Source organism: Rhipicephalus sanguineus, chromosome 11 (assembly GCF_013339695.2).
Source record: "Rhipicephalus sanguineus isolate Rsan-2018 chromosome 11, BIME_Rsan_1.4, whole genome shotgun sequence".
NCBI classification, from domain to species: Eukaryota; Metazoa; Arthropoda; class Arachnida; order Ixodida; family Ixodidae; genus Rhipicephalus; species Rhipicephalus sanguineus.
The window spans coordinates 120,383,573-120,410,912 of record NC_051186.1 but is presented as its reverse complement, the minus strand read 5'-3'; the positions used below and the strand labels follow the sequence as shown (position 1 = coordinate 120,410,912).

Here is a 27,340-nt window from a genome sequence, read left to right as displayed (position 1 = left end):
AGTTCTGGTATTTCTCAATTTTCCTGTGTGTCCGTTGAAATGAACAGTGTAGTGTGTTCCAAATCTGCAAAAATCCATAATTGTACCCTCATTTGACCTCTTTCTCCCTCATATACTGCCGAATACCACACCGAGCTTCAGATTTCACCATTTTTTCATCCACTGAAAGGTTCCGACGGGGTTAAAAAATAGCGTAGAAGAATCGTTCATGTGTTGCAATAGAGAAGACACGTGGTAAAGCTTCTCGTGGGATGCGACGGTAGTCTTCTTCAGATCAGAGACACTCAAGGAGCCTTGAACCTTTTCTGTGGCATCACTTACGGTGGACGAAGGCCTGGAAATATCTGTCGTCGACACCAATACCAATGCAAGCGCGGGACTTCAACGATTACCATGTACACATGGAGTGCGACGAACTTGCTCATCTTCTCTTCAGTTACCTCCCTCCATGGATCCGTCCCTCTCACTGTATGTTGGCTTTTCGAAAGTATGCATTCACGCATACTTATCTGTGTGGTTGCATATCTCTCTGACGACTTCTGCGGTGAAAAAGGAACGCGAAGACGCTGCCGCGCAGCACACCGGAGCGTTGGGTCAAAGTCCACTCCGCACCATCTTCGCGGAGAGAACTGCGCTCTTTCTGCAGCCGGCGCCAAATGCTCCCGCCCAAATGACGTTAACACCTTGCAGATACAGTCGAACCCGTTTATAACGAACTCGAAAGTGTCGCGAAAAGTGGTCGTTATATCAGTAGTTCGTTGTATATGGACTCGCCCTTAAAAACGTGCGCTCAGCGGCCAAGCCGTGTTTTTCTTTGTGCACGTTTATTAAAGTGCTGACAACCCAATCACGCAGTATACGCTCGCTGTCAGTACATCGGCGTTTCTCGGTGCCCGCGCCGGTCAACAACAGCGAGCTACTTTCGTTTCTACAAAGCGACGCGCACTTTAAAGCGGTCTCGTATGACGCGACGGCGGCGAACTTGCGAACGGCAGCATGGCTAAGCATGGCGCGCTCGTACCGCCATCAATCCGCAGTGTACGGTTTACGCCACACGCGCAGCCGAGCAGATATCTACAGATGACTGTGATAAGGTTGTCGGTTATAAGGCATAACGGCACGTTCATCGACGGTCGCCACCTCGCCTTCGCTCTTTTCTGATGCTTATATCCGCGAAGGCATCGCCGCAATCCCGCGGAAGTCGTAATCACCGATCGACCGGTCTCTGCCGTTACCGAAAAGACGGACGACTTTTCGCGGCGCATTGTGGCGTCGATGAGTTTAGGGACGCAGTGAACCTTTTTGCGATAAAAAGTTATCGCGGTTATCACTTCTTGCATTTATGCCTTCTTGCGTCACAAGGCATTGTTTGGTTCATCGCAGGCGGTCGTAGCTGCAGAGAACGGCGTCAGGAAAGGTTACTGTGCGAAAGCTGACCGCAAGGCTTCATGCTGCCTACTATGTTTTTTAGATGCGAAGTATCTTATGGCGGAGTTCAATCCGGTGGTGGCTGGTGGTGGTGTGCAGCTTGACCACCCTTACTGTGCATGCGCATACCCTCTCCACTTACCCTCTTCCCATCCCCCTCTCTTCTTCCCCTTTCCCCTCTCCACTTCCCCCTCTCCACTCTTCCTCTGAAACGCGGGCTAGACATGCCGAAATTCTCTTCCTGCGCAACGCCTGCGATGAGCACCAGCGCATGCGCGTCCCCTCCCACTCTCTCTCCCCTCCTATGCTGCCCCCCTCTCGCACGCCTGCCGACTGCGTTCCCCGCTCGCCCTGTGAGAATTAACGGCCAGGCTAGAAGGAAGACAAGACGCGCGTAGCGTTTCTCTTCGCGTTCCACGACGCGAGGTCGGTAGCATGCCCAAAGAATGCTAACGGAACGCGATCGTGCAAGTGCTCCGACTTCGCATCGCCTCATGGTCCCCTTTAGCGGCAAATGGTGTAATTTTTTTCCCTCACTGCCATTCTGCCACTGATAAGAAACGGCTGGAAAGTGAGCGACGTCGCTCGCAGCTTCCGAAATCTGCGAACGGTGCTCGCTGATCTGGGTATCTTAGTCGCGAGTAAACAGGAGCTGGGCACGCGCGAGCGCGCGCCCCTGTCACGCTTTAGAAGGCATGTTTTAACTTTTTTTCGCTTCGTATGAGCCCTATTTTTACCGCGACTGTGTCTGAAGCGTTCGTTGTAAAAGTAGGACGCTTTGAAAAATGTTCGCTATATCTGGACGCAAGCTTCAATGGTTAGCATAGGAAAATCGTAAGTGCACCCAAATATGGTTGTTATAACCGATAGATCATTATATGTGGGATCGTTATAAGTGGGTTCGACTGTAACAGCTGTTATTTTTAGTGCGCACCGGATACATTTACATCGACGTGCGGCAGCGATAAAATGACCCGAGGAGAAGACGAAACTTAACGGTGGATAGCTGCTGATGTTCCGGGGAGGTTTGACGCACTTTCGCCGTCCGTACTGAAGCCTAGCGAATCGAAGTCGTCTTCCGTGTCTGTGCTGCTACCATGATCCAGAGATTCCCGCTCAGATTATTCGGAATTACGTCGAAATTCACCGTTTCTGTAGAGCACCCATGAGTGACGTCGACGCAAAGTCTGAAAGAACGAGCGCTCACCTACCCGACTGCGAACGAGCTTTAAAAATCTCCCCGCGTTGGAAAAAAGAAACTCGCAAACAAAACTGATAAAAAACATGTTATTTTAGCCCTTTGTATTGCCTTAGCTGTCCAGAACCGCTGAGAGAGTGCCAAAACTTTACCTTGAAGTCATCGATAACATACTATTGATGAAAATAAGTGCGGTCATGAAAGTGTTTCGTATCATGAAAAATGGCAAAGAAAATCGATTTTTTGAAAATCGCATTTTCAGTTTCTGTAGCCCTTTTTCTATCCAATTCCAAACTATCTACACCAAAAACCGCGTAGAAGTGCTTTAACAAATTTGTTGTGCCTGCCGAGGTGGGGAAAATTATTGCGGAAATTGCAAAAAAAACACTGATTTTCAAAAAGTTATAGCTCCGTAACGATGCAACCAGACTCCAATATTTTGGGCTCGTCAGAAAGAGCATTTCTTGTTCAAATTCCCCGCCTCAGCTGGTTCCTTCATTCATAAACAAGTGTACAAATCAAACATTTGACGTTTGTTTCAAGGCCTCCGATTGGCTGCATCCGCCATGTTGCCCCAGTGCGCCTCGCCATTGGTCTGACGCTTGCTCCGGGAGATCATTGTGTGCTACTTACGCGTTGCGAGATCACAACCGTCGAAAGTCGCACTACTTTATGACACGTTCGCACTTACTCTGTGTTCACAGCTCTGCGGCCAGTTAGAATATTAACTATGTTTTAGTTTGGAGCTGCGAACAGAAGCTCGATCAGATTACGGTGACGTGCCATGCTTGTAGCCAACGTTGCAAACGCGCGTCTCAGACTGACTCTTTAGTGTTGACTCGTTGGATCCGTGGATGGAGGTTCTGCTTATTAGCACTTTGGAAGTCATGACGAAGATAATCGCGGGACGACTCTTTGTACTCACGACCACGCATTGCGTACTTTGAACGCGTTGTGCACCTATCTTTCGTTGCCGCACCTAGGCATATTGCGCATCGTCACCGAATGCCGCGACCAAGCACTTAGAGGTGGAATAAGGCACTGGTGATGCAATTTAGGCGCGCTTGGGGCTGTGCTTGGTATCGCCGCAAGCTCTCATGAATCATCTGAAAAAATAAAAGCCTCGCTGATAACCGTGCCCGCGACCGGGTGAATGATGAAGTGCATCACAGGTGAGGTTTACAAATTAGCTTGAGTGAAGCAGGGAGGTGAATTTATATCTGCCCAATTCGCGTCTTGAATGAATTGCTAAGGAATTCCTATTTCACCAATGTCTTGGCCATAACTGGCTGTTATGTAGGAGGAAGGGATAGGCTGTCTACTTTTAGTATCCTGTAAAAATAATTCAGTGATCAATTGCAATCAAGACTTTTAAAGGGGCCCTGCAACACCTTTCTTAGTTATATTGTAATAGTCTCATATTGACGTATGACTCTTGACGAGTCATATGCCGCAAAAATTTTTCGAATCCGTCTAAGTCTAAGTGGTGTTACCAAATTATAGAGATCACGTTCCGCAGCTTTCTCCCTCAACTCAACGCTGTGAGCGCGCGGAAGCTGCGCGGGTCGTGAAGGGAGGAAGGGCGTAGGTGTGAGGAGGTGCCAAGAGTTACGTCAGTGCCGGCGCCATTTTTTTTCTTCATTTTTTCTCTCTGACGTCTCGGCGCCACAGACCATGTGGTTGCAACCACATGGTCTGTGGCGCCACTTCCGGTCAGCTTGCGCGGTCGTTGTCGAGCGGAGCCCATCGCACTGTGTATCGCGCGTGCTTGAAAACTGCGAGTCGGTTTGGTAATGTTGGGTGTGCATCTCGAACTGCCGTAGTGTTTTCATCGTTCTGCCAACCATGGACGCAAACCTGCGTGCGCGTTTGGAACAAATGACAGCTGAGATGGGTTTCTACCCACACTCCGATACACCGCCTCGTCGCACTGCTCGCGCTTGAATCTTATTCAACACAGCAAAGCTGCGTGCACCCTTCTCCCAATGGCGGTACTTCGATGCTGTTTGCTCTTCGAATGCGGGTGCACAGCGAGTGCGGGCTGACAACAAAGAACTAAAGACTAGAAGAAAGGATCGTGGGGCATCGGGCCGGCGCGGACCCATCCCCCGGCTGTCTGCAGCTACCGTGAAAATGCGAGTCTGCTTGGTTGCTGTGTCGCGGTTTCTCGGGAACCTGAAACTACGGGGAGAATACACCGAGGTATGGCTCGATGACATACTGAACAGACAGCGAACGGGACTCTCGCCATACAGCGAACACAGGTATCCTAAGCTAGCCGGCGCCAGCATTGTTATCGGAGAAATGCTGCACCGCTGCCTTGGTCGGTCGTGAGAACGTGCCGACGATGCAGTTTCCAGCTGACGAGGCAACACTCGAACGGCTGCCGCTCTCAACGGCAGCTGGCGATGGTCAAAAGCACAGAAATATTCACAATTTCGGCACTGCACATGGTGAATAAAACGCAACCACGCAACTACGAGCAGATGAGCTGTCGGTGAGACCGGAAGTGCTAATATTAATGTTTGTTCGGTGTTTTAATGGCATAACACAATATAAACATACATATTATCTACTTATTGAACTCAAAATTAACAACGAAGGTAATAATGAGGGCGTTATCATGATTATAACATCAGCCCATGGTTGAACTGCCGACAATCGCGTCATATATTGCGGACTAATACATCATTTGTCGAGAGAAGAGGGAGCGATTTTCAGCTGACTTTGAGAATTTATTGTAAATTCCAGGCCGCTTGCTTCGCTATAATATTTGGCTCTCGTGTTCTCGGGAGCCTCGACTACCGATTGGCAGCGCTTTTTGACCCTGCTCAAAAAGTGTTGCAGGTCCCCTTTAATTATATTATTGATAGCATGAATACGTGAAAGCTGGCAAATCATCACAGTATACCTATGGCCTATTCACATTACAATATCTTGTTTTCTGTCATGTTTATTACACCACTTCATAACTTGATTTAAAAGCCGTGCTACATGTTCTTGTAGATGAGAAAAGGATTTTAAGAAAAAAAATTGGCCGCGGATCTGCGTGCTTCGCTGCAAATGTCTTTTAAAGACGATAGAAGAGGCGCTGCGTGAGATATGGACGCCATCTGGCAATACGTCGGGAACATGAGTGCTGTGTTGCGGACTGGTGGTCCCGGCGCAGCAGCAGGCGAAGACCGGCGGTGACCAACACGACCGGCGGGGACGCCAGCCAGCCCGAACACGCGGTCTGGCGCGAAGCGCTGAAGCAGAAGAAACGTCCGCACTCAACGAGTACTCTCCACACACTATTTTATTTACACGTCGCCTGGCTAAAACAGGAATGCCAGAGCGGCGCCCCATGGCATTCGTACAGTGCAATACCGAACCGAAACCGAAACACAACAATGAGCTCGTGCAGAGGGCACGGAGGAAGTCAAGTTTAACGCGCAGTCGCATTTTCAGCGCAGCTTAAGAAACTAGGGTCTTTAGAATTACGTATGTATGCATTTTCTATTAAAGGAACACACCACCTAATACTTACCTAGTGATGTTGTGCCTCAGATATGCGTAATGTTTGCTTTTTGATCGACAGTGTACACAAGTATGAACCTAGTGAGCCGTTCAAGATGGCTGGCCCTTGGGCAAGTGGTTCAACTTTGGCCGAGGGGCTGAATCGAGTGACGTGCCGACAAACAGAAAGACAGACAGACAGAAAGACAGACCAAAATTTCTCCGTTTAAGTATCCCAAGAAAGACTATCGTCTTTAAAAGAAAGGGAAGGAAGGCACAACTGATGAAAGGCCACATCGGTCCAAGTCATAAACCACTCCAAAGATCACAATCTTTTTGTGTTTTAGGGAAGCAAGGCACATCAAACTAAAGGCAGGGCACTAAAGAAACTGCACGCTGCAGAGAACTGGAAAGATTACGACTCCGATGCCTTTTGATGAAGTAATATCTTTGGCACAACTTTGAAAGCCATTTTCTAAAAACGATTTTTCTTCCTTCCTGGTTCACCTGTCCTACTGATTTCTTAGCAACCGCTGGGTCCATTTCAGTTTCGCCTTTAGTTCTGGTAGTCCTTGAAGTACAGTCCAGGGCATAAAATCTTGCTTTTTCGAAAAGTATGGCCTTTTGATAATTAGCTATTTGACATGTTGCACACAGTCTCAATGCCTGCTTGCACAGTCACCTCACAAAATATGAGAAGTAAAAAAAATTGTGTTGTAAATGGAAAAATCTTAATGTCATGCTCTCAATCAGACATCTTATATTGCATAGCACTTTGAACAGAGTTTCCTATCGTATTTTTTAAGTGAGTCAGACCTGGGACAAGACCAGAAGGACGAATATACTGTACATCAAAAAAGTTGTTAACATATATTTATGAAATTTCTACAGTTGCATTTAAAAACATTTCCAATAAGTGTGCAAATTTTCATCAAAATCTGTGAAGAAATAAGAAAGTTGGTAACGAAAGCCACATCCCCCCTTAAATACATTAGAGTTCTAAGAGTACAGTTTATCAATATAAACCGATTCATTGTTTCACTTTAGTGTCCTTTTAACCGTTCTGATATTTTTGATAAGTTTATCCCTTAAAATGGTTATTTTTTTTAAAGTTGGCATTGGATGCAGTCGATCCCGGATATATCAAACTCGAAGGGGATCGCGAAATAGTTCGATACAGTCGAGCCCGACTATATCGAACCCATTTATATCAAATTATTCCCTATATCGAACAATTTCTAAACACGGTAAATTTACATAGAGAATATATAGCAAAATAGTGTTACATCGAACGAAAACAGCAACGACAACCGATATATCAAACTCCATGTGCCTCAAAAGTGCCCCAGCAAGTTGGCTTTCCCTCGCGGTGGCGGGGAAAACTGCCGGCACCACCCTAGCAAAAGGGGTTAAGACCCGGTTGTGCACGGGCGAACACCCCCCTGCAAGAAATGATCCTGGCCCGCTCACAGCGCTTACAGCCAATCAGAGGCCGTCATGCTTTCTTCGAGGCGCGGAGGCGGTAGAAGTGAGCGCCATTTTTTCTTTCTTTATGCTTGTGTGCCTGCTGCTGCCTGTTTTTCTCGAGTCCTCATTCAGCGTGGTCCGTGCTGGTGGTGTTGCTTGTTGGTGCTCTGTGAACTTTATTGGCGCGCTGTCGTCATGGCTTGTGCAAAGAGGCAGAATTTGCCGTTCGCCGCGAAACTCTAAATCATAAATTGGGTCGAGCGCGGTGAAGAGAAGTCCGACGTCGCCGCCGTGTAAAAAATTTCAAGGAGCACCTTGAGTACTATCCTGAAGAACAAGGCAGGCATCAGGGCCAAGTCGGACAAAAGGCCAGGTGCCCGTGGCGCCCGATGTGTGCGCACTGCTGTGTACGAAGATGTTGAAGCGGCCGTTTACAAATGGTTTGTGGATGTTCGGTCGCGAAACATCCCGGTGTCCGGCCCTATGATTCGAGCAGAAAGCCAAGGACCTTGCTTTCCTGCTTGGCAGGAACGATTTCCAAGGCAGTTCAGGCTGGCTCCAACGGTTCAAAGAACGGCACGACATCGTTGGCAAAGCTGTTACAGGTGAAAGCAGAGCGGCGGACCTGGACAGCGTAGACTAATGGCTTGAGGAAAACTGGCGAGATATCGCAGCAAGATATCAAGCCCAAGATATCTTCAATGCAGATGAAACCGCTCTATTTTGGCAAATGTTGCCAAACAAGACACTTGCGTGTCGTGGCGACAAGACTTGCGGCGGCAAGGCAAACAAAGCTCGTGTGTCTGTGCTGTTGGCAGCTAATTTAGACGGATCGAAAAAGCTTCGACCTCTGGTTATCGGGAAAAGCACGGCACCGCGGTGTTTTCGAAATGCGCTGTCGCTTCCAGTTACCTACTGAGCAAACTCAAAAGCGTGGATGACCGGGGAGCTTTTCGGCAGGTGGCTATCGTCGTGGAATGATGATTTGGTAGGCGAAAATCGCAAGGTGTGCCTGCTCGTGGACAATTGTTCATCGCACCACTGCAGTACGACCTTCAGCAACATCGAGCTGCGTTTTTTGGCCCCCAAACACTACGTCTGTACTGCAACCACTGGATCAAGGCGTTATACGCGCACTGAAAGCCGGCTATCGGAAGCGCCTGGTGGAGAGGCTGCTGCAGAACCTTCGTGTCGGCAGGGAGCTTAAGATCGACTTGCTCGGAGCTCTTTCTATGTTGAGTAGATCGTGGGCAGATGTCGCGAAGGAGACAATCCAGAACTGCTTTAGGCATGCCGGCTTCCGCATGCCTGGTGATGACACCCCAAATTCTATGACAGCACTGAAGACACCGCAGGTGTTTCCGCCGAAGTTTGGAGCGAGCTGGCAGAGTTCCCGGGAGCTATTGATGGATCGACATTCGACGAGTTCGTCAGTGCGGACGATGATGTCGCCAGTCATGGGTGAGCTACAAGATGAGGACTACGTTGCAGACGTCGTGCCGACCACGAGCCAAAGCGACAGCAATAAGGAAATTGACGATGGCCCATTGCCTACATCCTCCGAAGTGATTAGTGCACTTGCGTTGGTCCGGCGCTATTGCGTGAATGTGGAAGGTTGCGGCCTCAGCTGCTCCGACTCGTTGGACAACGTGGAGGCGTGCGTGCTGTCGCATGCAGCGAAGTCGTTAACACAGAAGAAAATCCAGGACTATTTTGTTCCAAAGTAGGGCACGCAAGTAAGCCACCATATTAATAAAGTACTTTTCTTATTGTTATGTGCCTTTGTGTCAAAATCCTATAGCGGGCCTATATCGAATTATGCCATATATCGAACTAATAAACGTTTTTTGGCGATTTCGATATACCCGGGTTCGACTGTATATTGATAATTCGAAATATAATATATGCATACTTAAGGCTTATATTAATGCATTGCAAGTCTCGAAACAGTTTCCGGAATTCGTAACAAGTGCTAACATGACGATTCGCTCAAAATTAGTATGCTAAATTACAAGGTGGCAACTTCTTTTGCAAGTTACCGCACTTTATTTCGCACGAAAATAGTCCGTAAACTTGTCTTGCTTCTTGCATGCCGTCAAGTTCATCAAGTCATCCTAGATATCATTGAAGCTTTCCAAATAAGCAAATTCAGCACCCTCCGCCACATCAGCGGTGACCGACGCTGAACACCGATGCAAGCTCTGGAGTGCGGTAAGAGGTTGTTTAGCGGCAACGTTGACTTAGCGGCGGCGTTGGCATCTTCATAACCGCAGAAGGCCAGTTCTGCGGCACCGGCAACGTCAGCCTTGATCGTGGCATCGATGCAGTCAGAAACAGCGACGTCGTCATTTGCACCGATGAAGCCGCTTGCTGCACTCCAGTCTGAGAGCACGCCCGGAAATGCTAAGTCGCATAATTTATTGAGGCACTGTACGCCGTCGTCAGCGATCATGACGCACACCTGGCACCAAAGCCCACAAGGAAACAGTCCATGACGGTGCTTTGCTTGACGCCATTCCAAGCACCAGTCATCATTTTATCGCTACGAGCTGGTCAATGTTTAGTTCGACTCCTGAATGAGAATTTGTCAGGAACTAAGCGAGAAGTACACGAGTCCTCAAGGAACAAGTCCCCACCGCAACATCTTGGCGATGGCACTTGTACCTTTGCAGCAAGCAGCCGCTGCTTTAGTGCGAAAAGCAAGAAAAAGCGTAGCCTCCAAGAAGTGTTTTACAGTAACGTTTATAACGAATTTTCGGATATAACGAAGTTATTTTCGTGGCAGATGCGACTTTGGTATAATGAGGTTTGAGTGTATAACCTCGTTACAACGGATCTGTTTACAACAGACATTCGGATATTACATACCAATTTGCAGCGTTATGCCGACCTCCGTATTTGTTCCATTGATTGAGCTTCGTTTACAACGGATTCTGGTACAACGGACGTTCGGGTATAATTGACTAAAATTTCAGGCCAGCAAGGTGGTCAGGACTCCGTTAGAGCGGACTTTTCTACCATGGTCATTAACTTCAGACTTCAAACATCGCTTAGCATACTTTCGGGACGGGAACAACGCGCCACGGATATCGACATACCGATTTAAGAACGAGGGCCGCCGATCTCCGGTCTGTCAATGATCAGGTATGCCTAGCTGTAGCGACAAAAAATCGGCGCGCAGCATGCTTGGTGTTGCGTTTTGAGACGCTGACATGCGAAATTGCTAGCCGCTGCCACCACTTCGCCGAGCGGTCGCTGCGCGGCGAGCTTGGCCGGGGGGTCCGCTGCCGATGCACAAAATGCCCATCCGCGGTCCTGAGGAGCCAGCGGGCGATGCGATTCATTGCTTGCGACGAAGGACATTGCGGCTTTTTCGCTTTCGCATGTCTGCTAGCACGATGTTCTTGCCCGCAAAGTTCAGATTTGTCTCGTACATTGGCACCGGGAGCGGAGTTAGGCCTAGCCACGACATCGAGTAGAAAGCTCGATTGCGATGTGCGTAGCCGCGGTGCCCAATGTTTCAAGGTACATCATGCTCGATTGCGAGTACAAGGAGTTGACCCGCGGTGTTCTTCGTCATAAGCTTTGATGTGCTGATAAGAAGAACCTCTAACAGCGAGTCCGACGAGTGCGGTGTGCTATCGTAATCTCATGATTGAGCTTCCGCTTGAAGCTGCCAAACTAAAGCGTTCTAAATTATCGTCGACCAGTGAACACAGAACGAGTGCGAACACATCGCTAAGTATATACACTCAAACCTCATTATAACAAAGTCGCATCTGCCACGAAAATAACTTCGTTATATCCGAAAATTCGTTATAAACGTTTATTTGTAACACTGTAGCTATTACAAGACTATTCTTCATTTACTTCGTTATAACCGATAATTCATTATATCAGCGTTCGTTATAACGAGGTTTGAGTGTAGCGCAATTTTCGACAGCCACGACCTCACGACGCACAAGCAGCAGACGACGATCCCGAAGCGAGCATCATGGTAGATGCAGCCAATCGGAGGCCTTGAATTGAACTTCAAACATGTGCTTTTTGTACGCTTGTTACTGAATGGAGGAGCTAGCTGAAAGGGAGAATTTAAACACAGAGAAATGCTCTTTACAACGAGCCCAAAATGGCGGCGCCCGGTTGCACCGTTCTGAGCTATCATTTTGAAAAACGCTGTCTTTTTTTTCTTTTCGCTATTTCCGCAATTTTCGCCAAGTTGGCAGACGCAAAAAAAAAATTTTATAGCACTTCTACGTAGTTTTCAGTGAAGATATTGTGGAATCGGCTATAAAATGGGCTACCAAAACTGAAAGTGCGATTTTCCAAAAATCGCATTTTTTTTTGGTCCCCCGTTAAAAATAAGACCATGTTTGTGACTCCTAATTCTCTCCAGTTATAACAGACCCATTCAGTGCTCACATAAAAGTCTGTTGTAACAGTACTTGGATTTTACATACTCCCTTTACAACAGACTAAAATCCTCTTCGCTATGAAGGTCTGTTGTAATGAGGTAATACTGCATAACCGAAAATGCCAAAAATATGCCGCGACGTTGCGGATCTCGAAGGCCATGCTCTTCGGGCCCGCATGCCATCGTTCGCCAAAAACAGGGAAGGGAATGCGAACATTGCGACGAGGCTGTCGAGTATCTCCGCATTCATCTCATTTTGGTGCCTTCGGCAATCAGCCCCTTCGAAAAACACCATGCACGCGCGTTACAACCTACACATTGCGCATCAAACAAACCGGTGCACTCGCAAGCGCTGCGCAACTAACCAGATCAACGTAATGTAACGACACCGCCTTTTCGTCACCTGCGCGCGAAGAGTGGTTGGAAATTGACAGAATGCGCCCGAAAATGACCAACATTTGTTAGGAAAAATGCACTACCTGGTGTTTGGCACAGTGTAGCGTTCGATATGTCGTATGTTTTGCTGTGTGGGAGTTCGATATGCGTGTGCACCAGCCCTATACTTTTGCATGCGATATTCATGGGGATTTCTCAACTGTTCGATATAGCCAATAATTCGATATATCCGAGTTTGATATATCCGAAATCGACTGTATTTCTCTTCTAAAAAGTAAGTTCTTGCTGTTGAAAAATAAGATGGAAGCATACATGATGTCTAATACGGTTATGTTTAGTGTTAATTACGAATGGAAAGAAGGTGAGTTACATGCTGATAATTAACAACAAAGAACAAAACAATTACAAGAATGCACTTAGAAATTCTCAGCATTCTGAGAATAGTTCGGTCAATCTGACAATTTTAATCGTTCCGACAACGACGAAAAGCTTTTCCGTCAAGTGGACGAGCTATGAGCTACACTTGTCCAAAACGTTTTGGGGACAGTTCGGCAATTGCGAGCTGTGCTTGTCCGAAATATAAAAGGGGTTAAGCGACTTTTCTCACGAGATGGAAAACTTTTGGGGGAATCAAACAGTGCTGGAGATGTGGTAGACGCAAAAGAAAACTGGACCGCTTCTCAGAACTGTTTTTAGTGCCGTTTAAATCCCAGTGACATACCAACGTGCATTGTTGCATTCAACTCCTTCCACATTGAGTGCCTTTTCCTCTTCAAGTTTTAATAAGCACTTTCCCCTGTCCTCTTTTTTTTCTGCCTTTGAGTTGGCCTCTCTATAAGAGTTCATCAACCCCTCTATAAGAGACATGAACTGTGGAGCAGTTCTTGCCCCTTATGTGAGGCGTCTCTTATAAGCTGGGTATCGTGTTCTCATTTCCTGATCGACCCCTATTTCGGTGTTGGCACACTGGTGTCTCATATATCCAATTGTCTCTTACATCCGTGTCTCTTACAAAGGGGTTGAACTGTACAGTGGAACCTCGATTATACGTCCTTCGGTTTTGCGACGACCTGCATTTTATGACAAAACGGCTTGGTCCCAGTAAAACCTTCATAGAAATGATGTATCAGAAACCTTGGTTATACGATGCAATTTTACGCCGAACTCGCATCATACGATGACTCTCTGATACCTTCCGAGATAAAAAATAACCTTTTCTCACTCGAATCTAACATCGTACAAATATTTGCGGTTGCAAAATGAAAACTTACTTGCCCCATTGGCAAAAAATAGTGCGACAGGTACATTGTGCCTTCTTCGAATGGAAAATTTATTCTCCTGACAGTTCATCTGCTTCTGTGATCCAGTTTTTCTGGCTTTAACCCTTTTAGGGTTGAATTTTTTCGCCAGATGCGACCAGCCAGGGTTGATTTTTTTAAATTGCCGATTTCAGTTCTTTTGGCATATCTATTTCAGAAAAAAAAAATATTTTTGTAATTTTTTAGAGTGACTGTTATATGACAAAAAAAATCATTTGTGTTACATACACACGGTTTATGCATGAGTAACAGCAAGATAAATCATGAAAAAAGCTTATACGTCTTAAAAAATGATGCGTTGCAATAAACATCTGTGTACAAAAATAAGTGCATGAAGTGGCGTCAAGTGGAAACACGGAGGGATAAAAATCGCCTTTGATCCAGTCAGCATCATCTCACTGCGCACACTTTTGAGATGTCGCTCGCTCACCAGCATCCGAGTCTTAAGTCGTAATTCCTCATATGACGGGCTGACATCCAGTGAATCAGATTCTGATTCGGCAGTCGAGCGGCAATGCGGAGGAATCGCCGCTATACTCACTTGCAGCAGAGAAACTGCCGTTCACTTGCATAGTACAAGAAAACTGCGCAGGTGAGCGCGCTGACGAAAACTGTATAGTTGTGTGCATGTCTGGAAAGCAAAAACAAGTCGGAAACTTATAATAATCCTTCATCTTATCACCAATGAGATGGAAGCGGTCTTTTTGAGTCGTCAAAATGGGAAACACAACCACAGAGGCATCATTCGTGTCAGTCAGCACATGCACGGAAACAAGGATAATCGCTCCCCAGGGAGCAATAAATGAGAGAGTAACAAAGCGGTCACCCTTTGAAAGATTCTAAACCAGACAGCCATCAGTTTTGTGGGTGCAAGAAGCAGGAACTACCCAAACGACGAAACCGAAACTAGCCACCGCACGCTTGCAGTTGCAACAGGATTCGCAAGCGATAGCTGGCAGCGTCACTGTAGTAAAGCATAAAAAAAAAAACGGAGAAACATCGTGCAAGAAGAAAATTACATCTATTTTCGCAATGTGGTAGCACATGACAAGCAAGCAAAATTATCGAAAAAAAGCGCTCTTTTAGGGGCGAAGCTCCTCTTAGTCTTCTAACCTTGTCACGCGTCCGGCGTAAGGCGTAACCGGCAGTATGCTACGACCCATCACCGATCCTTTGCAAACTGCCCACTACTTCGTCTTTGCAAACATCTCACTACGATCCATCACCGATCCATTACTTCACCGACCATAAAGCCGTTATAATGAAGGGGGAACGAAAGCCACCTTTGCAAACTGCCCACTACTTCATCTTTGCAAACATCCAACTACTTCCCACTGCTTCCCACTGCACTGCTTCCCACTACATCCCACTGCTTCAGGAGCTTCGTCCAAGCTCTTCATCATTCACCCGTGGATATGCTGTGAATTTTTTTAAACGTACAAGCGGTAACATACCGTATTTTCCGGTGCATAAGTCGCACCTTTGTATAAGACGCACCCCCTACTTTTTACGACTTTTGAAAGAAAAAATGATATATAAGACGCACCTTTGTATAAGACGCATCTATTTTTAACTCAGTCGACATGATAAAACACAATGACCCACGCAGAGTACATTGATTGCGAAATGCGTAGTCACGCACGGCACTGAATATCTGTAAGCAGCAGTTTTATTAAGGCGCAGAAAACCACTATTTAGTCTACTGGATTTGAAGCCACATCCTCTGGCGCACTGTCAAAAGTTCTTCCGCCTCGGTTGGCAGCATCGCTGGGTTGCCGTCGTCAGCCTCTGAGTAACTTTTATGCAGCATTGTAAGCACCTTGAAGCACATCGTTGGCACTGCCTGTACTATGGTGGCTACCATACTTTTAGGGCATTACCAGACTTGGCGAGAACACATAAACAACGAACGCGCCGCACGGTTATCACACGATCGTCGGATACCACCTACACACGCATACAAAACGTAAATGGCGACCGGAAGCCGGAAGCTGCGAACTACTGCTGGACTGCAGCGACGTCTCACACGAAAACTGATGATGATGATGATAATGAAGTGGTACTTTCGCTTTTGTAACTGATATTGTGGGCGTTACAACGTTACAGTGGACCATTGTGGTGCTCTTTTTTATTTATTGCCTCAGGTCTGTGGGTTTAATTCTTCGTTTAAGAACAAACAATTCAAACAGTACAATGGGGCACGCGACAGTGGTGGCTTTTATTGCGGCCGTAATCCCCGTGGTCGCCGCGCTGCTTGAACAGCAAGTAGCTGACATCTAAGATCGCAGCCGCTTCATTGTTAAAACAAAATTAGATATATTTTTACGAATGCTCTCGAGCTCTGTTTATCATACTCATAAATTAGAAACAAATTGGTCTCGCAGAATCACGTGACTTTTTGCGTATATCAGACGCACCGTTGTATAAGACGCACCAGCGAAAATCTAGGAAAAAAAGGTGCGTCTTATACACCGGAAAATACGGTACATGTACACTCAAATCTCGTTATAATGAACATGGATATAACGAATTATTGGTTATAACGAAGTAAATGAAGAATAGTCTTGTCATAGCTACAGTGTTAAAAATAAACGTTTATAACGAATTTTCGGATATAACGAAGTTATTTTATTGGCAGATGCGACTTTGTTATAATGAGGTTTCAGTGTACGTCATTTACTTTTTAGGTGTACGCGGAGGATGTACATGTACGTCATGACCCTGAAAGGGTTAAGTTCGCTTCTGTACCTGCCTTCGACTGCATGCATATGCAGGGCCATAATCTAGACAAGCTTAATCTATACAGAGCGGCTTCAGCTAGTCGGCAAGCTCGTCTTTGAGGTCCGGATGTTTTCACGTTTTCGGCCCGTGAAAACGTTACCGTTCGACATACTGCTGAAGGTCTCCCTTCAGCAGTATGTTTGTTGTACTTGGTCACGGGCCTCGAGCACGCAAAAAGAACGTGACACACCTATCTTCTCCGTGCAATATAATTTTTCCTTGATGTGAGCATTCATAATAACAGTGGCACATCACCATTTGCACTTCATGAAGGAACAAATATGATGCGCACAGCTCAGTTGCGCACGAAAGCATCCTACGCGAACAGGCATGTACTCCGTCGCCATTATGTGATGGCGACGACACTGTATTTGACTCACCTGACGGGAGCCTGTTGCCAACATGGTTTCGGTTTCATTCTTACGCGCAGGCGATTTCTGGACTCGTTTTATCGGAAAAGAAGATACACGTTGGATCAAATTTCTTTTTTAAGTTGAGAATAAAGATTCGCTCACACCTCCTTCTTAGCTGTCATTTCTTAAAATAATTTAATCTACCTTCCTTGGAGAATTGCAAGGTCGTGCCACGGGCTTGTTCAAGCAGACTGTACCAGTTTATTGGGCAAGGCTAGGTGTCACTGCCTATATCTTTAGTTTTTCGAGTATACAATGCACGGATTATACGATGGTTTTGTGTGATCCCCTCAAAGTCGTATAATCGGGGTTCCAGGGTACAGCTTTGCTGTAAAGTGATATTTGCACAAGGCTGAATAACTGAGCAGTTGTGCCCGTGTGCCAGCGACCGTGTTGTCATGCGTAACTCTGGTCTCGCTTGTTGTCCAGGTACTGGGCCTCAGTGTCCATCCCGCACGGCACCAATGGCCTCCAGGCGGCCTGCCCCTTCTGTGCCACCCAGCTGGAAGGGTACCCGGGATACGTGCGCCTCATCTTCCAGGACCACATTGACTGATTATTTGTCTCCGGGTTTCCCCACCACTTCCCCTCCCTCCTGTTGTCCTTGCTCTCGTGGGGCCTCGGCAGCTGACTGCACTCGCGAGCGTTCCGAAGAAGAAGAGTGTGAGAAAAAAAAGCCAGCGAGGCTGTCGTGCCCTTCCTCGGCTTTGACCTTCTGTGGTTGCCACGAGAGCTGCAAGGGCCGATCGCCGATGGCACTTTCTTCAGGGCAGTGGTGTTTCGGGCCAGTTGGTGCAACATATTGTAAACATATGAGCGGAAAACAGCACAAACTGAAAGGAAATGACAGAACAGATGCTTGACTTACGACTGTTGCAAGTTGAGCATCCGTCCCGTCATTTCCATTCTGTTCCGGCTGTATTTCCGCTCACACATTTACAATATGGAACTCTACTAGCTAGCGCCACGTTACTGCTGCTATCCGCTCATCCATTGGGGCAGGATCGTCACGGGCTGCGGCATGCAAGAATCATGAGATGCAGCGTCGTCCTTGTTCCTCGCATCGTTGGACGAGAGTTCGTGGAAGTTGCTGAAGAAACTTAGACGTTGCTGGCTGGTACGGTTCGCGAGACCTAGGGACACGAAGCACCACATTTCACCACTGGAGTACAGCGCCGAGAACAGCAGAGCTGTGGTGGACTCGGGGCTGACGCCGCACCAGTGAGATCTAACTGTGTACGTGGTTGCGAGCCTCCCAGTTACAAGGAGGCTGGTGGGACACCTGAGGTGTGCAACGTGGATGGTGCCATGCGTGGCTTTCGTGGCATGCGATAGCATATAAAGAAAAACGATAAAAGAAACAGCTAAATTCTGGAGGGAAGGTTGATGGTACACTTTTAATGTGAGATCTAGTGAAGTACGATGGAGAAGCCTTAGTTGTCTAAACCATGATTGAAAACCCCGATGACCAGGAGGTCTAAGAGATATAAGAGGCTATAATTTTATAGGAAGTCTCGATGTGAGATCCGATGTAACGTGGTGATAATTTCAAAAGATGAAGAAAGTCTAGCAAGGCATAGTCCTGCCAGGGCACCAGTTGACCCCAACAGGACAAAACGCACTGTACTGGGCATTGCGCACTGCAGGTGTCAAGTCGCAGACTTCAGAGTTGTTGTTTTTGCACCGAGTGCAGTATAATCGCTTGCGTGAAGAAGAAGTCGCTGTTTTTGCTCTCTCGTGATGTCGTGAAAGGACCGAATCTGTGCTGTGTCGAACCCAGATTGGGGTCGGAACTGGGGGGCCCGCTTCATGCGGCTAGTTTTACGTTTCAGATTCCGTGTGGTGTGTTTAGTGCAGGGAAGGGCTTTGGGTGCTTTTGACAGGCATGATGGGAGGTAAATGCTTTTGCATTATGTTGTATTATGTCATTGCATTGAGCAGCAGCGTGGGAGGTATTTGTCTGTTTTCCAGGTAGGTTGTCAATGGGGTGCTCACGATGGCACCTGCCTTCGCGTTAAAATTGGGACTCTTGCGTGCACCAGTATCCCGCTTTTCAATGCAGCATCACTTGACGCTGCACGCAATCAAGCGGCAAATATGTGGGTGGCCGTTCTGTCGAAGGCTTGGCAGTTGGAGGCATTTAGTGGTGCGCTCGTTCCGATTTGCGTTAAACCCACGAACTATCGGATGCAGCGGAGTTGGCTACGAGATGTCCGCAGGTGAAATGGAATTGCTTGATTGTTTACGAAACTTTGAATGCCAGGTCGCGGCGAAATTCGTAGTGCAGAGAAGTGCGTGCGGTCTCGTTTGTTGTAATGACTCACTGTGCCATTTCAAGACACCACCAACTGTTACGGACCATAATCTGTTTTAAAGTTTTGACTAAAGCCGCTCTGCCGGGGGGGCGCCTGTATTTCAGGACCAAGTAGACACATTGTAGCACTACACGACTACTGCAAAGGGAAATGAACGCTGAAGCACTGCTAGCAACGAGCTTTGCTCGGAGACAAACGTTGCGCGATAACTGATTTGACTGAGAACATAGTTTGCGTTGTCGAGCTGTTTTTGAAACACAGAATCTCTTGTAGTGCCAAGTTGTAGGATTACTTAAGAATTGACGGAATGTTTTAGTGTCATTCTTGGTGTTTGGTGTGTGTTTTTTTTGCTTTTTTTTGGCCACTGGTGTTGAATTCTATGCCTTTGCACAAAATGGCATTGTGCACATGTCCTAGCATTGTTGACCCCTTTGGCATGAACAGCACAATTGAAAAACAGTGCTGTGGACTTTGCCTTTCAGGGTTTCTGCCACCTTGAGGTACGTTTGAATTTCTGTGGCGGGAAGTGATGACACCTTTTTTCACATTCAACCAAAGGATCTATATTCATCTTGTACTTGAGACATTAGGTCAGGGAAGTCAATTTTTGTAGTTGCATTTCATCATTTTATGCTTGGGTTTCACATTGTTTCACAGAATTGTCTTTGTGAGAGAAGCAGCCTGCACAATCCTGAGATTGGTGATGTCCTTTGTAATTTTTTTTTTGCAGCCGTGTTTCAATGGCTAACAAGAATGTATTCCATAGTGGTGTGAGTTCGTAGATTGTGCTTGTTGATACATCTTTTTTTTTTGTTTAGTGTGCTAGCACTAGGCCTTCCCATTTGGCAAACAGCTGTTGTTTGTCTGTGCACTGTATGAGCATAAAGACCTAACAGAAGCACATATGGCAGAAAGAAGGCTAGGAGCAGGTACATGACATGCTAAAGAAGAGTAATCACCTGCAACAAATCGCACGATCCCGCCTCGTATGGTTTAGACAATCAGCATGTGTCCCACGACAGCTGCAGCCAATAGGAAGCCGCGCTCGACTGTAGTTGTGGCCGGTGAGGGGAAGCGTCACACATTCCTCCTCGTCTCAGCAGAGATTTAGCAGCGCATCAGAACAAGCCATGTCGCAGTTTGGATATGGGCCAAAGTTGAGGCACTGGGTCCTTCTGGGTTGGTCGGCGCGGTGTGCTGGGCTTCATGGAACACATGACTATGTCTTAAATGGCGTGAGCGTGCGTCGGCTGATCCTCGCATTGTGGCTTAACAAGAGAAGTTGGAAGCAGACAGGTTGAGAAAATGTCGTGAATGTGCAGATGAAATTCCTGCACTGACAGAACGGCATATTGACGCTGGTGCCGAGGCTACGAGAAGCGTGTGGGCTAGCCAAACTCCTGAACCGCGACAATGCTGTGTTCAAGCTGTGAGGACTCAATGAGTGAAGGAATAGTGCTAGCACACAGTAGGTCATGCTTAGCGAGAGCTAAGCCATCAGCCAGTTTTCTTTTCCGCTTCCTCTGGTGTTTCCATTTTGCGAGACATTCGCAGCAAGACATTCCGATCTTCCTACATGTGTTGCACGGCTACAGCGCAGAAAAAAAACTGCGTTTGTTGACTTTATTTTTTAAAAGAAATCACCTGCCACCACATAGCAGCATCGAGTCTGCGTTATGAAATTCATTGGGCGTTTGTCATTTCATCAACGAGGATTGCATATTTTTTCACTTTTGTTTTCTGTACTAGTTTGCCATCACAGTGACATCGCATTTCACGGGGGGTTCTGATAAGCTGGTCTCATCCAGTTCATTGAAAACTTTGTAGCATTGTGCTTTAACTGTTGCCGTTAATGACATTCAAGATGCACTCTGAACTAATCCACTACGACGCGTGCTCTCCATGACTTGGCTGTTCTGCAGTGCTTTCGGCTTGCCACGTCTCGGGATGGATTCTCAACCGATCACTTTTGAGCGATGTGGCATGTGGTGTGGCACCACACGAGTGACGGGGTCTCGTCACTGTGCTCATGACGTGAAAGGAACACCGGGTGTGTGGCGCACCGTCACATTGGCATCGTCATGCCGACTTTCCGTCACGCCCGCTTTTTGTCACGTCCACTTTTCGTCACATCCACTTTCGTCTGACCTCATTGATTCACTGCGTGCCAAGAGCAATGCCTTTCAATGTGATCATTTGAGAATACAACTCTAGGAGGGTTCAGCATGGAATAACTCTCGTTGCCTGCTGCATCTTTTTGAAGCGTTGCTTTTCAACGCGCTGTTGTCTTCTGGCTCCATGAAATACATCTCATCTTTACACTGGATTTCTGTTTTGGATAAACTTGTGCCATGTTGACCTGTCGATCTCTTTTATGCCTTGCACACAGCCTCTTAGCGTTGAGCTTTTTTTTGTGGCATTAGCTGGCCGTCTTTCTTTCTTGCACAGTCTTGCACACCTTGCTCGCCACTCTGTAAAAGTGGCATGGAGATGCATATGTGACGATCAGATATGTTGGAAGCCTAATGCATGCACAACATGTTGAGAACGTTCTTTTTCATTACATTAAATGTGGCATGCGGGTTGGGTGTATTTACTAGTATTAGAGAAATGCCTTAAAAATCTTGATGGTGCATAATTTGATTTTGTCAACTGGCTGTGTAAGGACATGCACAGATGCCCACGAGGATTAGAATGGGTGTGTGTGTGCTAGACGTTTTTCGAAATTCGCATAATCTGTTTGCAACAAAGAAGGAATGTTCTGCTTGCTCCGTTGTGCCTGGCTGTTGGCCCACAACCTCCTTAACGAGTTCATTAGGACAGCAGGAACCAATGTACTTCAGTAGTGCTGAAACATAATGATGAACCATATTGCATAGCTTTTGCCCATGGTCAGCTATTCATTAACGGATGAGTGCTGTTAAAAACTTCATTAGCAGACTTGAGACTTGGAAAGTGATGCCGTTTCATGGTCTGCAGTAGGTTGGTAGATAGACAGGCAAAGTCAGTTCTTAAGACGGCTCGTTTGCCAACACACTACTGACAAGCAGCTTATAAGTCTAGCCACATCTTGAGTTGGCTAGTTGTAACACAAGACGACCACTCATTTTGCGAGTAATTCTGCCTAATAATAATATATAATAGTGCCTGGGTGTAAATGAAACAGTTGAAACTATAAATATCAAATTTGCAAATGCAAGTGAAGTAGCAGGGAATGTTAAATTTATTTTTCGAACCTCTGATGAGATGTGCAGCTGTTTAATTATCGCTTAGTGGAGCGTAAACTACATTCGCTTGACCTTGCAGCAGGTCTGGGATCTTCAGTGAATGACTAGTAGAGCGGCATTGTCTGATCGACGTTGCATATGTGTAGCAGGGTTGTATGCACAGAATGTAGTTGTTAACATGCAGTGCAGTGCACAGTGGCGTGCACATAATGCACTGGCATAACTCTGATTCCATTAATCTTTTTTTGTTTATTGAATGCCCCACTTGCATTTTTGCAGCAGGGTGAGATACTGGACATTGTTCTTAAAAAAAATTGTTTATGATGGTTCCTGACATCCCATCTTTTGTACTGGGTGCTGAATGTCGATAAACTCTTTGAATAGACTTGCCCTGAAAGCCCGCAGCTTTTCTTTTTTTTTTATAGCAGCGCAATATTTTCACGAATATCTTCCGTATCTACCATGACAAGCTTTCCATAAAGCTGTGCGAGTAGTTCTTGAAAGCGTTTTTTTTTTTTCAGCCATACATGTAGAGTTTTTCAATACATTCTTTGGAGAGCTCACTTTCTGTTAGATGCTCGGTTTTCTCGATCATTTCACGCTTTTCATCTTCGAGAAAGTACGGCGTCACTTTATCTCATTGCTTGGTGGTTATTCTAGAGCCTCTGTTGCATGCTCACCTGCATTCATTGCAGTTCTTTGTGTTTTTTTAACTGTCTGTTGCTGTTTCTCGTGTTTGTTGGCTTTGTGGTTGAACGCGATTGGTCAAAATTCTAATTATGTTAATTTCGCTAGAAGGCATGCACACATTTTGTCTTTTATTTCACGCCTAGCATGGGCAGTACATGTGGCTTGCATATCATTTTTTTTTTCTTTTTTTCATCAATGAACTGTTCTAATGACAAGAGAAACATCTGCATAAGGTGTTTGTATCATTAACGATCATCGTGCAAAGTTGCTTGGTTAAACTGCTTGTTTATAGCTTTGATTCTCGTTGTTATTCTGCATATAATTTTTCCTTTTTGCCATCTTCTACATATTTAACACTTTCTCTACTTTATTTGACATTGACACATTCATCAATGTTGTCCGGCTGCCACATATTAGCTCTTCCTAAGCTTGTAAAGAATTGTAAAAATTTTGCTGTTGGTCTCGTAGTTTAAGCCTGATACACTTGCGTTGCTTTCGTCTTAATTTACATTTTTTAAGAGTGCCATTTACAATGACCAATTTTCACACGTACTCGCAATTCATGCGAGACTTCGTCTAAGGTTGCTCTCGAAGCTGTCAGGCAATTGCCTTTTCACATGTCACTTTTCATTCTGAAAGGAAGTCATTCCATTTGTGTTGTTTTGTGTTGGGATTTCTTTTTGTTTTCCATGTTCACTTGATATGTTTGTGCAAAACTTCCTATGTTGCTGAATTTGTATGAACACTTTCCGTGTTGTAGCAGTTGGTAGCAACGTAATTTGGACACATTCAGCGAGACCTTCTCCAATATAGCGAGTGATGTTTACTGAAGATCTTGGGTTTTTGTTCTTGTTTTCCAAGTCTACATGCACCATTATGACATGTGAATTCTACTTTCTTCTGTGTTTTGCGTGTATAAATCGCCTGCATTGAAATGGGCAGGTATAAATTCATTGAATAGTGCAAGCTGAATTATGTAGCTATCAATTTCAAGTGTCAGCTTTTGCTTCTAGACTTCAGATCTCTTTTTGTTTTCTTGTGAACCCCACATGACAAGCGTTTCAGTCTGCCCATTAAAAATTTTAATGAAGTTTAGGTTATGGTCATCTGCGGCTATGGGCAGACTCTGTAACTTGAGTATTTAAGCTACCCTGTTTAAGTTGCTCCCTTTGAAGTGGAAAAGCCATTTACAGTGCTTTTACAATCTATGTTCGGACCTCTTGGGAGGGTTACTGCACAAGTTGACTTCGAAAATGATATCTTGCAGCAAACAAAAAATTCAGTTTGCTGTGGCACGCAATGTATGATTGTTCCAGCGAGGTCCTGCCATATCTGTACTTACTGAAGTGATTTTCTTGATATGCCTATCTTTTTTGTGTGCTAAGGAGTGCTGTTCTTTTAACTACTATATTTGAGGGTGCTTTCCAGTACGACAGGTGCCATGCTGTGTACTTCCATGTGCTGAGTGCTCATGTCAGAGTTCCTCGGTTCTCTATGTTTATGTTGAGTGGTTTTAAATGTGCACTGAACTAGCCTGCATAGCTTGTGTAGTGGAACCTGGGGCACGCATTATCTAGCAAGCAGTGATGCTAGTTGATGTAACAAAATGATCTGATACTGTTGCAAAAGAAAACATTTGAAAATATACCTCAGCACAAATTTTCGAAATTGCAGGAACCGTGAAGTCACACTGAGCAATGTACATGCCTCTACGAGTGAATTTACATTGCCTCACTCTGAGGTGTTTTCCATGTACGTATTGTCACGTGGTTCTGACTACACGGTTACAATCAACAGAAAATGAAGTATGTGTGTGAATATACTTGTGCGGAAAGTGCTTTGTTTCATGAGCGTTTGGACACATTGGTTCAAAGGTGGTTTAGGCACTGTTTACGATGTACGCGTCCTTTTTTGTAATAAACACAGTGTCACGTTTTTTTAAGTTGAATCGTACTGTTCATGTCCGCATTCTTCGCTAGAAGCTGTTCGTCACGGTACATGCATCCGAGTTCACTGACAGAAGCTGCGCAGTGGCCTTCTGTATGAGTGCACTCCACAAATATTTCGTCAAGGCGCCAAGTTTTGAAGAAATTTTCGTGGAACTCCAAGATGCTCAGTTAGGCAGGGTTCACAAGGCTGTCAGACGCTGCCACACCTTCGGCATCCGTCACGATTCAGCATTTTATCACAGCTTTATTTTTGTTCAGAGAACAGGATACAGATGGCACTGAGAGTACTAGCTAATGCTGTTATTGAGAAGGAACCAGTGAGGTAACGCGTCTTATGATGAACCCTGGTCCTTGACGGTGACGTGACGTAGCGTTTGATGGCCGTGTGGATCTTGTCTCATACTAATCAGCTCCCTCTCTTATTAGCACAAAAGTTATATCAACTGAAGCATCTGAAAAATTATAAGCGCAGCACTTTCCTTTGCTGCCTGTGCATGTGCCACCACGCATGTATCTGCACTGCTTCATCTGCAGAATTACGTGATCAGCCGGTGCAGAAGCACTGGAAGTCTCTTGGGTCCTGTTAAAGTGAATACATGAATTACTTGTTCTTTAGTGAACGTTCACTCACCATGCAATCAAAGCCCCAATATCAGACAAGATAGCTTTGTAGCAGTTTTAAGCTGTTCGTTGAGGATCATATCAAACTTCATTCTTATAACTCCCCACGCGTCCTTCAGCATCGATAGTTCTTTTCATTTATTGGCATCTTAAGTTGGCCGTGGAACATTGTTCTTATGTGTTTCACTCCCTTCTCCTGTCTCTCGGAAGCGCTGACAGCTGAAAGTTTGTTTTACTTCTTCATTATATCTTTTCCATTTCTGCATTTGCCTATGCCACAACCGGGTTCACTGTCGCCGCGCTGTCTTTGACTACACCCTCTCTAGAGCACGCGTTTGTTGAATTACCACGGGACGCTGGGAGTTGCGAACGATGCGTTTCTTGCAGCGCATTTTCGTTGCAACGCTGCGTCTGCGGCTGGTTATGATTGTGACAGTTGTTGGGTGCATTGTAGGAGGAGAGCACACACTGTTTTGCTACCTTTCCTTTTTTTTGCTTTTCAACAATGTACAGAAGCATGTTTACACGCGCACTGGATCCCACTTTGTGTATGATAATGTTAACGCCTCACCGCCACTCGTCCCTATCATGTGGTCTCTCGCATTGGCGAGTGCCTATTTATCGAATGTATGTACTACGAGTGTGCATCTGAAGCTGTGTAGATACTATGCCCTGCTGCTGGTATTTCTATGTACCATAGGAAATAAAGATCATTTTCGACAATGGTGCTGTTTTCATGTTGCCTTGGGCTCTTAGGAGCGACAGATATTTCCTTGTAGTTCTATATACAACAACAACAACAGGAAAAGCAGATTAGCGCATGTGACTGATGACCTGAATGGCAAAACCCTCATGAGCACATACCAGTGCTAAAGAACATAACGACCGTTCTTGTGTTTTTTCAACACTTGTCAACGCATGCCAGTAACGAGCGAAAATAATGTGAGACCGGGTAAGTTGGTTAAGATTCACTGTTTAAGGCAGCGCAGAAGACTGGAGCATAAGACAAAGAAGAGACGGGACAAGGCGCTGAGTGTAACTGGTGTTTGGTAAGATCCACGTTTCAAGGCCGGAGATGACTGGGAAAGCAGCTTATACGAAAGACTGCACCTGAAATGCTAATTGCAATACTGGCGCTTTAGTCACCGGTCACTTGTGCTGGACGTTTCACACCACAGCTATATGTATTTCTTGTTTCAGAGGCAAGCCAGCAGTGATTACCCTCTAGTTTGTGAAAGCATTCATTTATGGTGTTAGACAATGGCACAGGAGAAGAACAGATCAAATATGGTGCGTACCTCCAAAGTGCGTTCTTTTAAGCACATGTGTGCACATTGTAATTTCATATGCCACAAAAATTATTAAATAGAATTCACAAGAGTGTGGACGTGTGCTGCTTGTCTGCTTTTTTATCTACCTTGCCTGATTTCCAGTGTGGATGAATAAAATGTTTCCGCAGTGACAGACCGTAAGGTGTTATGTGCTAAATCACTGGCCTGTGCTTGGAACAAATGCTAAACGATTCAGAGTGCACTCGGACCCGTCTATATCGAACTACTTTCGGTCACGGCGACCCTTTGACCTCAATGCATGCGGAAATCTACGGCTACATCGAACAAAAATA

The 27,340-nt window shown here is 45.8% G+C and overlaps 1 protein-coding gene across 1 annotated transcript in view; it reads left to right on the top strand.

Annotated features, from left to right (window-relative positions):
• LOC119374793 (protein pellino) overlaps positions 1-26,439 on the top strand; it is a 56,553-nt gene extending 30,114 nt beyond the window's left edge. The window contains exon 10 of the mRNA XM_049411246.1: positions 17,344-26,439. Coding sequence (XP_049267203.1) covers positions 17,344-17,470 — 127 coding nt within the window. The 3' untranslated portion in view covers positions 17,471-26,439. The remainder of the gene's footprint in view (positions 1-17,343) is intronic.
• The last annotated feature ends 901 nt before the right edge of the window (positions 26,440-27,340 follow it).